This window comes from Camellia sinensis, chromosome 14, assembly GCF_055761805.1.
Source record: "Camellia sinensis isolate YWXY chromosome 14, ASM5576180v1, whole genome shotgun sequence".
Taxonomy (NCBI): domain Eukaryota; kingdom Viridiplantae; phylum Streptophyta; class Magnoliopsida; order Ericales; family Theaceae; genus Camellia; species Camellia sinensis.
Window position 1 is genome coordinate 29480227 of NC_138974.1, and position 13648 is coordinate 29493874.

The 13648-nt window shown below is 42.8% G+C and overlaps 1 protein-coding gene across 2 annotated transcripts; it reads right to left on the bottom strand.

Moving 5' to 3' along the window:
• Window positions 1-473: 473 nt before the first annotated feature.
• On the bottom strand, window positions 474-10527 carry LOC114292005 (bidirectional sugar transporter SWEET14). Of its 2 annotated transcripts, none has more exons than XM_028235906.2 (4): window positions 10145-10527; window positions 9532-9742; window positions 808-969; window positions 474-688 (listed from the first exon to the last, which is right to left on the bottom strand). In XM_028235906.2, coding segments are annotated over exons 1-4 (543 nt in total). In that variant the 5' UTR covers window positions 10147-10527; the 3' UTR covers window positions 474-520. The 2 variants fall into 2 exon arrangements, with proteins under 2 accessions (XP_028091707.2, XP_082762751.1); XM_082906625.1 differs by having other exon boundaries at window positions 10073-10521.
• Window positions 10528-13648: the final 3121 nt, after the last annotated feature.

Genomic DNA, 13648 nt, shown 5'->3' on the forward strand with positions numbered 1-13648 from the left:
AAACATCCAAAATTACATCACTTTTTTCTTTACTTTTAAATTTAAACAAATTTTATCACAAGTGAAGCTGCAAGATTTAGGAACGGTGATCAATCAGCTTCACTTGTGGTAAAAAAAAAAAATTTGCGCACATTTAAAAGTAAAGAAAAAAGTGATGTAATTTTGGATGTTTAAGAATTTATTGCACTTTTGTTTCCGTTGTGAATTTGTGTATTTTTTTTTTTTTTAATTTTCAGTGAACTTGGGGTAAAATTTGTTTTTTTGCATACTTGTAGACGATGTACAGCGCCATTTGTGCAATCCCAAATGCTTCGGCATCTGATTGCGCAAAAACAAGAAAAATAAATAAATAAATGAAACTATTTAGTTATAAGTAACAAAAATCTAAAACTATACAATTTTAATTTAAAAATTTGAAAGATATTTTCAGGACCCGAGAGACTCACTGCAATGTAGACATATATAATGCAATATTTTTGTAACAAAATTTATAATGCATTGTGGTAACAATATTTTGTAATTATAGACATATAATGCATTGTGTACACAAATTTTGTGGACACTTTACTGCAATGTAGTAATCCTTTATGAAAAAACCATAAAGAAACCACATGATCGCACATAGTGCGAGGAAAAATGAGAGTGCAAATGGCATGTACTCCATGCTCTTCGTTTTTATAACCAGCCTCTGCAAAATAAACAAAAAAAGCACATGAACATATACATCATAAAATTAATAATTTTATCAACACAAATTTTAAATTATTTTATATAATTAATTATGTATTCGACATAACAAACAAGTACCATGATGCTAAGAGGAGCAGCAAAAACAGAGACAAAAAAGACAGCGCAGATCCATCCGACAATCGTGACTTGCTGATGCCCTTTGGAGAATAGGAATGTGCAAAGCGTGATCAAACCGAATGCTCCTACGTTAAACATGATAAGCAGCTTTGTCGTATATATCTGAAATGATCACCAAAAAAAAAAAAAGGCCCACAACAAAAAAAATCGCACTATAATCAGTGATTTATAAATTTTTTATTTGTATATCATTGCTTGTAAATGAAAGACAAGGCATAGACACTGTAAGAGGGGCTAATTTGAGCCCACTAAATTATTTAGGCCCAATAGCCCAAGATTAGTGGGCCCGAATTTATCGCAAGTCCAAGAATCAGTGGGCCCGGATTTATCGCCATCAAACGGATTGAATCGCTCTAAGCCTCGAAAGGGTTCGGATCCATGAACCTAGAGACTTACTTGGGCCCGGACTCGAAAGGGTATTAAGCAAGCCTAGAGATCCGAGGCACTCGGACTCGAAAGGATTCGGACCCACGAATCTAGAGATCCGAAGTACTTGGCTTCGAACGGATTCAGACGCAATCTAGAAGTCGCTCCGTTAATGAGTCCCAGAACACTTGCGGGCTCGGAGCTTTCCGGGATCTACGCACCAGAACCATGGGCGTAATGGAGTTCGAACAAAGGACCCGATCCCGAGGACGGTGAGTGGAGATAAATTCACTCTTCGGTTAAACTAGCCTATACCCGGGTCGAGGTGGCACGACCCCGGGGGGTCCATGAGACTCGGCAATATTTTGCGGCAGGACGTCCTCTGGGACTACCCCTGACCCTTTGGGATGATTGGGGATCATTGGTTAGGTGTGGCTAAGAAGAAGGGTTCGCCGAGGGATTGATCTCCTCTTCGGGGTTTTCTCATCCTCGGAGAAGTCACCTCCTCGGAGAGGTCACCCCCTCGGACAAGGTGGTTAGAGAAAATATCCCCCATGTGCCTTGCACATGGGCTCCATCCTACATCATGAGGTGCCTATAAATAGCACCCACCCATAGCTTTACAAGGGATGGATTTTGGAGATTTTTAACTCTTGGGAAAGAACTAATTTCCCTTCTCCATTATCAACCTTGAGAGTGAAAGTGGGAGATCAATGGGAGAGCCTTGCCATTATTCGATTCTCTAGCCATTTTGCCTTCTTCTTCACCCAATCTCTTATCTCCATCATCTCCTTTGTTTTTGTGTTCCTAAGTTGAGATTATTGAAGAATCTAAGCCTCTCATCATATTCTAGAGAATTCGAAATTGTTCTTCAAGGATCTTCGAAGATCTTCGAATTTTCCAACTCCTTTCTTGAACCCTCACCTACATTTTGGCGACTCCACTGGGGAGGCGGATTGGTTAATGGTCTCAACGAGATCTGGAATCCACACAACTCCAACAAGAATGGCGGGAGAAGATGAAGTTCACCAACAAGGATCCTCTAATGGTGGTGATGACAGAACCATGACTCCAGATCAACCACTTTTGCTTGAAGCCATTCAAGGACTTCAGAATACTCAGCAAGAGATTCTTACCACTCTTCAGAATCTCACTCACACCATGTTGGTGATGAGTTCTAACTTTGCACCGGCGCCAAACGGAAATCAAACTGGTGGTGGAGTTATTCCCGCCGGAGCGCAAAATCAAATCCAAGGAGAAGTAGGCCCCAATCAGCCTATGGCTCATGGCAACACGGCCACAGTAACACATGCTCAAACCACAGTAGGCGGCAGCAGTTTGCCCATACCCGGTCTCCATGGCGTGCCAAGCCAAGATCCAATGGTGACTAGGGGAGTTTCTGGTGTAATGAACGACACTCCAACGACTGCTGGTGTCCAGGAAAACATAAGGAGCATGATGGCGCAAAAGGGAGCTATGCCCGTACCTAATCTTGTTACGCCACCAGTGAATGTTACCCAAGCACCAAGCGGGCCTCCTTTGGTGCCAACAACAAATCTGCAAGCACAACCCGGTATAGCGGCGCCGTGCGGTGGACTCTATGGGCCTCAATTCAATATCCCATCACCGACTGGCTTGTCTATAGGCGCTGATGGCCAGTATCGTCAAATGTCCTCACCAATGATGAATTCGCAGCACCAGAATGGCCAAGACGCCCCTAGCTCAGTCTTCGGGTACATAAGCCAAGTCCCGGGAATACCACCATCAAACTCTCTCCCTCAACAGTTTCTCACTCTCGCGGATGTACAGGCCATGTTCGATCTCGAACGGGGCAAGAGGACCTTACCCTCTTTGCCTGATCCAGACGTCAAGCCGCCTTACCCCATTGAGATGCTGAGCTATCCATACCCTGAGGGGTATACAGTGCCGAAGTTCATCAAGTTCGACGGCAAACAAGGAAATGCCCGAGAACATGTTGTGCGATTCATCGAGACTCTAGGTATTCATGGTTCAAACCACGTCCTCCGACTGAGAGAATTCTCTAAGTCCCTCACCGACCGAGCATATAGTTGGTATGTTAATTTGGCCCCAAACTCTGTCCGAAGTTGGGAGGAAATGGTTAACAAATTCCACTCCAAGTTCTTTCAAGTGGCGGAGAGGGTGACCACACTTACATTGTGTAAAGAGAAGCAACGAGAAAGTGAAGACATCCTTGACTACGTCAAAAGGTTTCAGGACAAGGCCGTAGATTGTCATGAAGCAGTCGAGGAGAGTTATCTGGTTCAAATCTGTCTAGAAGGGGCATTGAGCAGATACAAAATGTTTCTAGTTAATCACAAGCTACCCACCTTCTCGGCATTAATAGAAGCAGCTCGGAACATTAGCATTCCTCATGATCAGGAGTCCGGATTTAAGGCCAGTTACAAGACTAGTTTCAAATCGTCTCGTGGACCTATTGTTGCTGCTGCCTCTGCCCCAGATACCCGAAATTCACAAGGAGGAGGTCATAGAGGCCAGAAGAGAAAGCAATATAATGGTGAAAAGGGGAATGTTTCTTATCCATGTGGAATCGAGGAAGTGAAAGCTCTAGTTAAGGAATGGGTGGCTGACGGAGAGCTAAAATTGCCTTATGTTGAAGAAATGCCATCAAAGAAAGACCGTGAGAGCCCTGAATTCTGTGTCTACCATCGTACATTGAAACATCCGACAGAGAAGTGTTGGACTCTCAGAAAAATCTTCAGAGATAAAGTCGAGGCAGACGAATTGAGGTTCAAAAAGCAAGGGACTCAAGACATCCGAGAACAACCATATCCTCAACACCGAGACAAGGGCAAGAATGTTGCTATGATAGCTTATGAAGGCCCGATGATTGAGGCTATCGCCAACCTCGATGACGATGATTGTTATTTGGACGACATCCTCGAGCCAGAGGGTGAGCAAGTTTACTATAGAAGTGCTCTCGATCCAGAGGGCAGAACATTTATGACTCATGGCGAAGATCCCTTTGATCCAGAAGGAGGAGAAGAGTACTACGGAAGAGGAGGACACCATGTTTATGTGGCATCTTATTTTGAAGAGACCGAGGAGATGGTTAACTACGAGCCTCCAAAAGTGGAAAAAGATCCGGATCACTATGCCAAAACCTTGCAAGACTGTGTAAAGTTCAAGCAGTTCTTTGACCAGCTTGGACTTTCCAAGGAGGCAAGAACAGAAATCACCAAGTCTATCATTAATATAGCCGAGGCACACCATGAGGGATGCATGTCGACTGAGGGATCTATCCCGAGGAAGGCAAAAGAGCAGTCTAGTGCCATTACTTTCTCCGAGGTTGATCGGAAGTATCTTTTTTCTCACAATCGCCCGCTTTATGTGACTGCTTTTATTAACGGGGTTGAGTTCAAAAGGGCCTTTCTAGATAGTGGAGCCTCTATCAACATTATGACTCGCGCTACTCTAGAAAAGGCCGGAATCTCTGAAGAACGCATTGTGATGCAGCCGATAGTCATCACTGGCTTCGGTGGAGAAAGGAGAGTTACTATCGGATGCGTAACAGTTGATTTAGCCGTTGGAGAGATTCGCTCGGCCACCAAGTTCCATATTATCGATTCTGAGACAAATTATCACATCATTCTAGGGAGGACCTGGATGCATAGATATGGGGCTGTACCATCGAGTTATCATCAGTGTGTTAAGGCAAAATGGGGAAAGAAGACGGTGACAATTCAGGCTACAGAAAGGCCTTTCGAGATCCATGAAGCTCATTATTCTGATGCCATCTACTTCACCGAACTGGCTGTCGAAGAAGTTCCCACCACCTCTAAGCCTCGAGGGGTCAAAATTCCTCGTTGGGAGGATATCAAAGATGACAAGGAGCTGATGGCAGAGTCAAGTAAGCGGGCAATGTCTAGACCAGAAAGTCCGCCTATTCCTCGGAAGGTGATGAAAGTTCGAGAAGGAGGCAAGATGGTGTACTATTTATGATGGTGCATGATGGCCACAACCCGAGCAGCTGGTGAAAGCTTTCCAAATGATCTTGCAACTCTAGGGGCAAATTTCAACATTCCGTAGAAGAAGTCTATCTATGACATTTACAGTTTGCATTTACTACATTGTCCAAGAAGTTCTATCTTTCTTATGTCATGAAGAAATTTATTTCCTCCATATTATGTATCGCCATTAGAAGTTATTTTCTCTACATTGTATATCTTCATTGTGTTATGTTGCTTGAAACAGTTTTCAATTTTTGTTGCCCCTCAAAGAAGAAAGAGAAATAGTAGACTCAGTTACCAACCTGAAGGGAGTTTTCTTGACATAATAGAAGTATACTTCCACTCGGACTTCCGAGAGATAGACTTGTTTCTGCTCGGACTTCTGAGGGAGAGCCTTCCGAGGGACAACTCTTGCTCTCATTAGTGCGGGTCCGAAGAACAGCCCTTGATTTCATCAATACGAGCTCCGAGGATCTTTCTTTTCAAAGTAGAGTGGACTCTTACTCGAACTCCCGAGGGATAGCCTTTGCTTCCATGAGCTGCCGAAGTAGAAGTGCGCATCCACTCGGACTTCCGAGGGATAGCCTTGTTTCTGCTCAGACTTTTGAGGGAGAGCCTTGTCTCCTGCTCGAACCCCCGAGGGATAGCCTTTGCTTCCATGAGCTGCCGAAGTAGAAGTGCGCATCCACTCGGACTTCCGAGGGACAGCCCTGTTTCTGCTCGGACTTCCGAGGGATAGCCTTGTTTCTGCTCAGACTTTTGAGGGAGAGCCTTGTCTCTTGCTCGAACTCCCGAGGGATAGCCTTTGCTTCCATGAGCTGCCGAAGTAGAAGTGCGCATCCACTCGGACTTCCGAGGGACAACCTTGTTTCTGCTCGGACTTCTAAAGGACAGCCTTGTTTCCGCTCGGACTTCCGAGAGACAATCTTTATTTCTGTTGGTGCAAGCTTGGTAGACTCGGTTATCTTCCAGAGGAATCTTTCTTGCCAAAGTAGGGTGTGTGCTACCTTCGGACTCCCGAGGGACAGTCTTGCTTCTGTTCAGACTTCCGAGGAACAGCCCTTGCTCTCATTAGTTCGGGTTCCAAAGGCCCCGAGGTCGTGGATTTCAATCAAGAATTCATTTGCCTGAAATAGCAAAGCCGACAACTGAGACAAACAATATTAATTTCAGATCATGATTCAGGCATTATCAGAATGGGGCAACATCAACAAATAATAATTATCTATTTAAGCTACAACAATTTTATTACTCTGAGCAAGTTCATGAAAATGCAACAATCAAGTTTTTGTCTCTCCGGGCTGGTTCCTCTCAAGCCGACGTAAAACTACAACGGTCACACAAAATTTTGGCATCAGCTATGTATTTCTCAAGCATCCACAAGTTAAACAAACAACAATATATCATCTTTATTATTCAACGAGGTATTTCATCATATCAACAAGTCCTACGATGAATTCTACATCAGGAGTTCGAGCATGATATCTAATATTCTCGGGGTTGCAACAATCAATCATTCGATAACAAAATTTATATTCAACAAGAGGAAGAGGGAGCCGAATTTCATACTCACAAATTTGGGACTGTTAGAGGGGTGAAGTCCGAAGCCGATGTTGGAATTCAAGTTGAAATCAGAAAGGTTTTATAGACTGTAATCAACAGGACTGAGCTGGGCTGGGCAAGACCACGCACGTTGCGTTGAGTGGGCGAACGTGCGTGGTCGGTGTTGGACAGTTGAGGACGAAGGCAGTGTTAAAGACGTAGCGGAGTCGGCGTCGATCAAGATCAACAAGACCGGGCTAGGCTTGGCAAGACCACACACGTTGCGTTGAGTGGGCGAACGTGCGTGGTCGGCGTCAGATAAGTTGAAGCCGGAAGCAACGCTGGTACCACAGAAGAGTCAGCAACCACACACGTTGCGTTGAGAGGGCGAACGTGTGTGGTTTGCATTGGACCGTCGAAGCCGAAGGAAGAAGGTTTTGAGCAAAGATTCAACTAGATCTTGAAATCCAAAGATCAATAAATCTAAAACAGTGAAGGGAATGGAATTAGTTGAGTGAAAATCAAAACCCATATATATATATATATATATAAAGAGCTCACAGATCTGGACAATCAAGAAGATGAAGCCAATCGAATGAAGACAAGCCGAGGAAGAGCAGAACGACACAAGCGCCGCCGGAGTGAGCAAACGTCGAAGTCGGCGGTTCCAAATTGGCGAAGCAGCTGGGCAAACCAACGCCGCGTTGAGTGGGCGGCGTGGTCGGCGTTGGCCAGGAGCGACTGGAAGCGGTAGCGAGGCTGCAAGTGACGGATGAAAAGCACACAGGCCGTACGAGTTGACTGGTCGCGCGCACAAGACAGATCCACATCTGGTTCTCGCATGGAATGGGTAGATCTGCAGAAAATGTTTTGGGCGACGGTGTATTGGAAAACACTAGAAAGATTGGTGTTCCGACGGAGCTACGACAGCATACGGTGTGCAAGCGACGGTAGACTTCAGTGGGTGTGCCTGAATCTCTGAGATGTTGTGTCGTTAAACCAAAGTAAAATACCGACAGCGGCGGCACCCAGAGTTGCAACAACAGGCGGTATGCAGATGGCGATAGTCCTCCGGTATTGTAGAAGCAGAGCTGCTTGAAGAAGAAGAAAGCTGGGTGATCTTAGTTTAGAGAGAGCATGTGCCGAAATGGGTCCTTGGATTGTGATCTACTGTAAAAAAAAAAAAATGTGTTTCGTCGTGGTCTCAATTTTCTCGATTTACAGAAGAGGCGGCGGTGGTCTCCGAAAAACAAAGCAGAGCACTGGTATATTATTTATAATAAACAAACCAGCCATTTGTTGAAGGCGTTGACGTGGCCCAAGAATGCATAAGCAATTATTCAGTGCATCTAGGGCTTAACACCTGCACAATCACCAAACCCAGATTGTTTAGATATTTATTTGGAGAAAATTTACCACACTTTTGACTTCGGTGGAGTGGGTAAGGTGCTGCTTTGTTATTATTTGCTTGGATTAAAAAAAAAAAAAAAAAAAAAAAAAAAAAAAAAAAATAAAATTTTTGCTTGTCAATTTTTTCTGTAAATTGAAGTGCGTCATCAACTTTATCCATAGGCTCTGTCGTGACAAAATGTTTTTTTTTGGGGAACGTGATGCGAAACAGGGTCGAAGAAATGACAGTATGCATGTCTGAGAAATTTAAAATTTCTCATACACGCAAGGGGCAAATGTAAGAGGGGCTAATTTGAGCCCACTAAATTATTTAGGCCCAATAGCCCAAGATTAGTGGGCCCGAATTTATCGCAAGTCCAAGAATCAGTGGGCCCGGATTTATCGCCATCAAACGGATTGAATCGCTCTAAGCCTCGAAAGGGTTCGGATCCATGAACCTAGAGACTTACTTGGGCCCGGACTCGAAAGGGTATTAAGCAAGCCTAGAGATCCGAGGCACTCGGACTCGAAAGGATTCGGACCCACGAATCTAGAGATCCGAAGTACTTGGCTTCGAACGGATTCAGACGCAATCTAGAAGTCGCTCCGTTAATGAGTCCCAGAACACTTGCGGGCTCGGAGCTTTCCGGGATCTACGCACCAGAACCATGGGCGTAATGGAGTTCGAACAAAGGACCCGATCCCGAGGACGGTGAGTGGAGATAAATTCACTCTTCGGTTAAACTAGCCTATACCCGGGTCGAGGTGGCACGACCCCGGGGGGTCCATGAGACTCGGCAATATTTTGCGGCAGGACGTCCTCTGGGACTACCCCTGACCCTTTGGGATGATTGGGGATCATTGGTTAGGTGTGGCTAAGAAGAAGGGTTCGCCGAGGGATTGATCTCCTCTTCGGGGTTTTCTCATCCTCGGAGAAGTCACCTCCTCGGAGAGGTCACCCCCTCGGACAAGGTGGTTAGAGAAAATATCCCCCATGTGCCTTGCACATGGGCTCCATCCTACATCATGAGGTGCCTATAAATAGCACCCACCCATAGCTTTACAAGGGATGGATTTTGGAGATTTTTAACTCTTGGGAAAGAACTAATTTCCCTTCTCCATTATCAACCTTGAGAGTGAAAGTGGGAGATCAATGGGAGAGCCTTGCCATTATTCGATTCTCTAGCCATTTTGCCTTCTTCTTCACCCAATCTCTTATCTCCATCATCTCCTTTGTTTTTGTGTTCCTAAGTTGAGATTATTGAAGAATCTAAGCCTCTCATCATATTCTAGAGAATTCGAAATTGTTCTTCAAGGATCTTCGAAGATCTTCGAATTTTCCAACTCCTTTCTTGAACCCTCACCTACAGACACTAACCTTGGCCTCCCTTGTTGCATATATCATGAAGACTAGAAGATATGTGGCTTCAACGGCACATCCTATGGTGTTGATTGTAATAATCATAAGCCCATTTGTCTTCAAAAAACCATAGTACAGTAGTAACATAGCACTGAAGAGTGCAACAGCGTAAGGTGTCGATTGAAATCCTTCTGTTGATTTCTTCTTGTATATTCTATAGAAGGTTGACCTACCCAAAAAAATAAAATATTTATTGATAAATACTAGTTTTAAATAACAGTATCTAGGAATGGCAACGGGACGGGACGGGGCGGGGCCGGGGATCACCCTCCCCGTCCCCGAAGGCACAAAAGTCCCCATCCCCGTCCCCGATCCCCGGCAGGGAACCCATCACCCTCCCCGCCCCCGCCCCCCCAACGGGTTTCGGGATCCCCGACCCCTAAACATCCCGGTAAAAAACAACATCCACAACAAACAACAACCCCCCCAACAGAACAGATCAGCAACCACAACATTACAACCAAAAAAAAATGGACAGATCTGATACACACACACATACATGTATACATATACAATAGATGAACCCAAAAAAAAAAAAAAATGATACTGATACACACTCACACACACATACATGTATACATATACACAGATCTGTGTGGATCGCGCACGGATCCATGTCGATCGACTCAGATTTACGCCGAAACATGGCTGAAACCGCGGTGCTACGGCGAGAGAGAAGAGAGAGAGGAGGTGCTACGGCCTACGGCGGTGCTGCGAATCTGCGATGGAGGATGGTAGAGGAAGTGTTGCGACGGAGGACGGCGGAGCGGCTGTTCTTGAGACTGGATCTGGTCTGGATCGACATGGGTTTGAGAGAGTTGACAGAGAGAAGAACCAGAGAGTGAGAGAGATGAGAGTCAGTTAAGAGAGTGAGTTGAGATGAGAGTATGTATATGAGAGAGAGAGAGAGTTATATAAAAATAATAATACAACTAAACATAAATAGAGTTATATAAATATAATAATACAAAAACATATAAATAGGATATATGCGGGGATCTTTCGGAGAAATGCCGGGTCGGGCCGGACAGCCCGAAAATTATTGAAGATGTATTTTTTAATATCAGTCCCGACTCTATAGGGAATAATTTTTAGGAAAAAATCTATTTATCGGGACGGGGGGTCCGAGTCCCCGTCAGACCAGGTTCATATTGCCATCCCTAACAGTATCAAGATAGATATAATATCAACGATACAATAAGAGAGGGATGGAGAGCTCACAGTGGTGCCAAGTACACAAAAAATGACACAATGTTGCCTATGGGAAATGAAAAAAAGAAAAAACTTTAGATGATAAGAAGGTTAAAAAAAAAAGAAGAAGATGCAATTTATGGGGGGATGAAGAATGTACCAAGAATGCCAAAGGCAGAAGCCATGTGAGAAGCAGTTAAGATAGCCATATCTTGGTGATGGAGTGTGAAGCCCTTTGGAAAAAAAGGTGGGACTGTTTGAGAGCAAATGACATTTGATTGGGTGGATTAAGTATGGAATTGAGATTATTAATCCGTGGATCCAATTATGGTATGTTTGTTTTAACATTTTGGTTTAGAATTATTAATCCATTGGATAATTAATCCAACAAATTTGTATGATTATTAGTAATGAGGTAGGGGTGAGATTATTAATCTAATAGATATTAATCCAATTGGATAGTGAAGACCACACTAATTTAATAGAATTATTAATACTTTACTATTAATTTTGTGAATCAAACATGACCAAAAGAGCTTACGAGAACTCTTTGCATTCATCACATTTATATAGGCATAAAATAAAAAGTGAAAGAGAATTTTTTTTGAAGATGGTTTGCGTTCGGGATTTGGCTTTAAGCTGTCCAACCAAAAAAACTGCTCATGAATGCGAGGGAAGGTTGTGTGTTGGCCTAGATGAGTTGATGATTCATCATGAATTCCATTCCCCCAAGCCTATTTCTTGGTTTGGCAACTTCACAAAGCTCATTGTGTTTTTTAGGAAAAAGTTAGGGATGATGAAAAAAATTTCATGAAAATAATCATGAAAGTTTTGTAATCTTTGAATTACCTTGATTAGAGTGTAGTGTTTTATTCTAAGTGTTATACAAGGGTCACCAATTTTTCATAGTTATTTTTATGAAAGGTTTTTTATGACACCTAATATTGCTGTATTTTGTAACTATCTCATGGAAAAACCACATTTGACAACTCAATTTCCTACCTGTTTGGCTCATGTGACTTGTACCTCTCTTAAACTTTAGACCCATCAATTTTCTCCTATAATATAAGGTAAAAGGAAATGCTATTTACCATAAATTTATAAGAAAATGCTATCAACCAAAAATTTATGTCTTGAAAATTACCTTGTAAGTAGGTCAAGTATATTCGCTAAATTTTAAGACAGTTGTGGACCAAAGATGTTAGTTTTTGGAGTAGTTTTTTTTTTAGTATATTGTATTATTATAAATATTTTATATAAATATATATATATATATATATATATATATAAACAAATTGAAAACTGTTATATAGAATACTCGACTAAAATGTTGTGATAATTATAGGGGCGGTAAATAAGGACAAAGAGAGGATGGTAGGCAAGGTAAATAAGGACAAAAGAGAGGGATGGTAGGCAAGGGATGTGTTGTGTTGGTTTGGAGGATAGGATGGAGAGGGTTGTAATTTGCACATGAGAGAGGCAAAGGCAAGGGTGAGGACCCCAACTTTTGTTAAATGACTTTTGCGGTTTAGATTCATCTCAAATAAATGGCTTTTGTCGTTTTATCTCTGAGTCTGGATCCTCTGCCGTGGTTCCCTGCAATTCTTCCTGTCGTGGTACTGAAACGACGTCGTTTTCATCTTCTTTTTTTTTGTTTTTTTTGTTTTCTTTCTTTCTTCTTTTCTTTTGTCCATTGTCTTCTCTCTCTGAGGTAGGCTGAGAACCTAACCCATTAGAGGAGCAAAACAGAGATACGAAACAAAAAGGAGGGCGATGGCGGCGAGGCAAGGCGATGCGGTGTGATGCGGCGGCGGAGGTAAGGCGAAGGCGAGGCGACGGTAATGGATTTTCAACCTCCTCCTCCTCTATCTCTCCTCCTCCTCAACCTCCTCCTCCTTCTCGTAGATCAAGTGGGCTACGGGCATATCGTCCATAAATAACAACCACAGTTTGCAGAATGGAATGGAAAGGCACATATGACCAAGTCACAAAAAAGGTTTCAAATTTTCAATTTCAGCATAATTTTTTCAGAGGCAAAACTAAATATCTAAATGCTGAGTATTTTGAGTACAAAACACAACCAAATTTTAAACATTTCAAAATATGGTTGAAAGTTAAAATGTGAGTTAGTTCTTCATCAAATTGATAAGAGAAGAAAGAAAAAAAATTAAGGAGTTTTTATTTACTTTAACTGTTATGAAATTTCTTGCTGATAGCAAGAATGAATGTTCTAATTAACGTTCAATTTGCAAAGGGAAACAAGAACCCAGCAGACCAAGCAAAAATTAGTTTTACCAACGTGTTAGGTAGCACTCAGTAAGTTCCCAGAAAAACACATAGCAAATATCCTTGACTCTATATAGATCATAACATGCTAGCAAATTTTATACCAATAGTGGGTACTTGTTACATATGTCCTGCTGAAAAAATACATAAAACTTCCCATGAAATGCCCAGGAGAGAGCATGAAAATATTGAAACTTATTGTGTTCAATGAAGTTTCATACCTCAGAGGTGAAACAATCTTGTTGTTCGTATCTGAAACAGCAAGGCCAACATATTTATCATGAACTTCCAAACCAAGCAAACGCCTTCGTTCTAATGGTTTTGTCTTCATCAAATCATGGAACAAATTGAATGGCGAGAAGAAGATGAAGCCCCTTTTTTCAGAGGCTTTGGGGGCTGTGACAGCGGCGACGGTAGCATGAGAGTTTTCCGATGAGGTAAGGAGGTGAAGGGTCTCGTTGGTGATGCCGGTGATTTCCCTTTCTCTTCCTTCCTTCTTCTTCTCTGTCATCCTTGTGGTATCTCTCTGATTTGGGTCTCAGAGTTGGGAATGGAGTGCAAGAGAGGAGCTGGGGAAAGGAAAAAAAAAAAAAAAAAA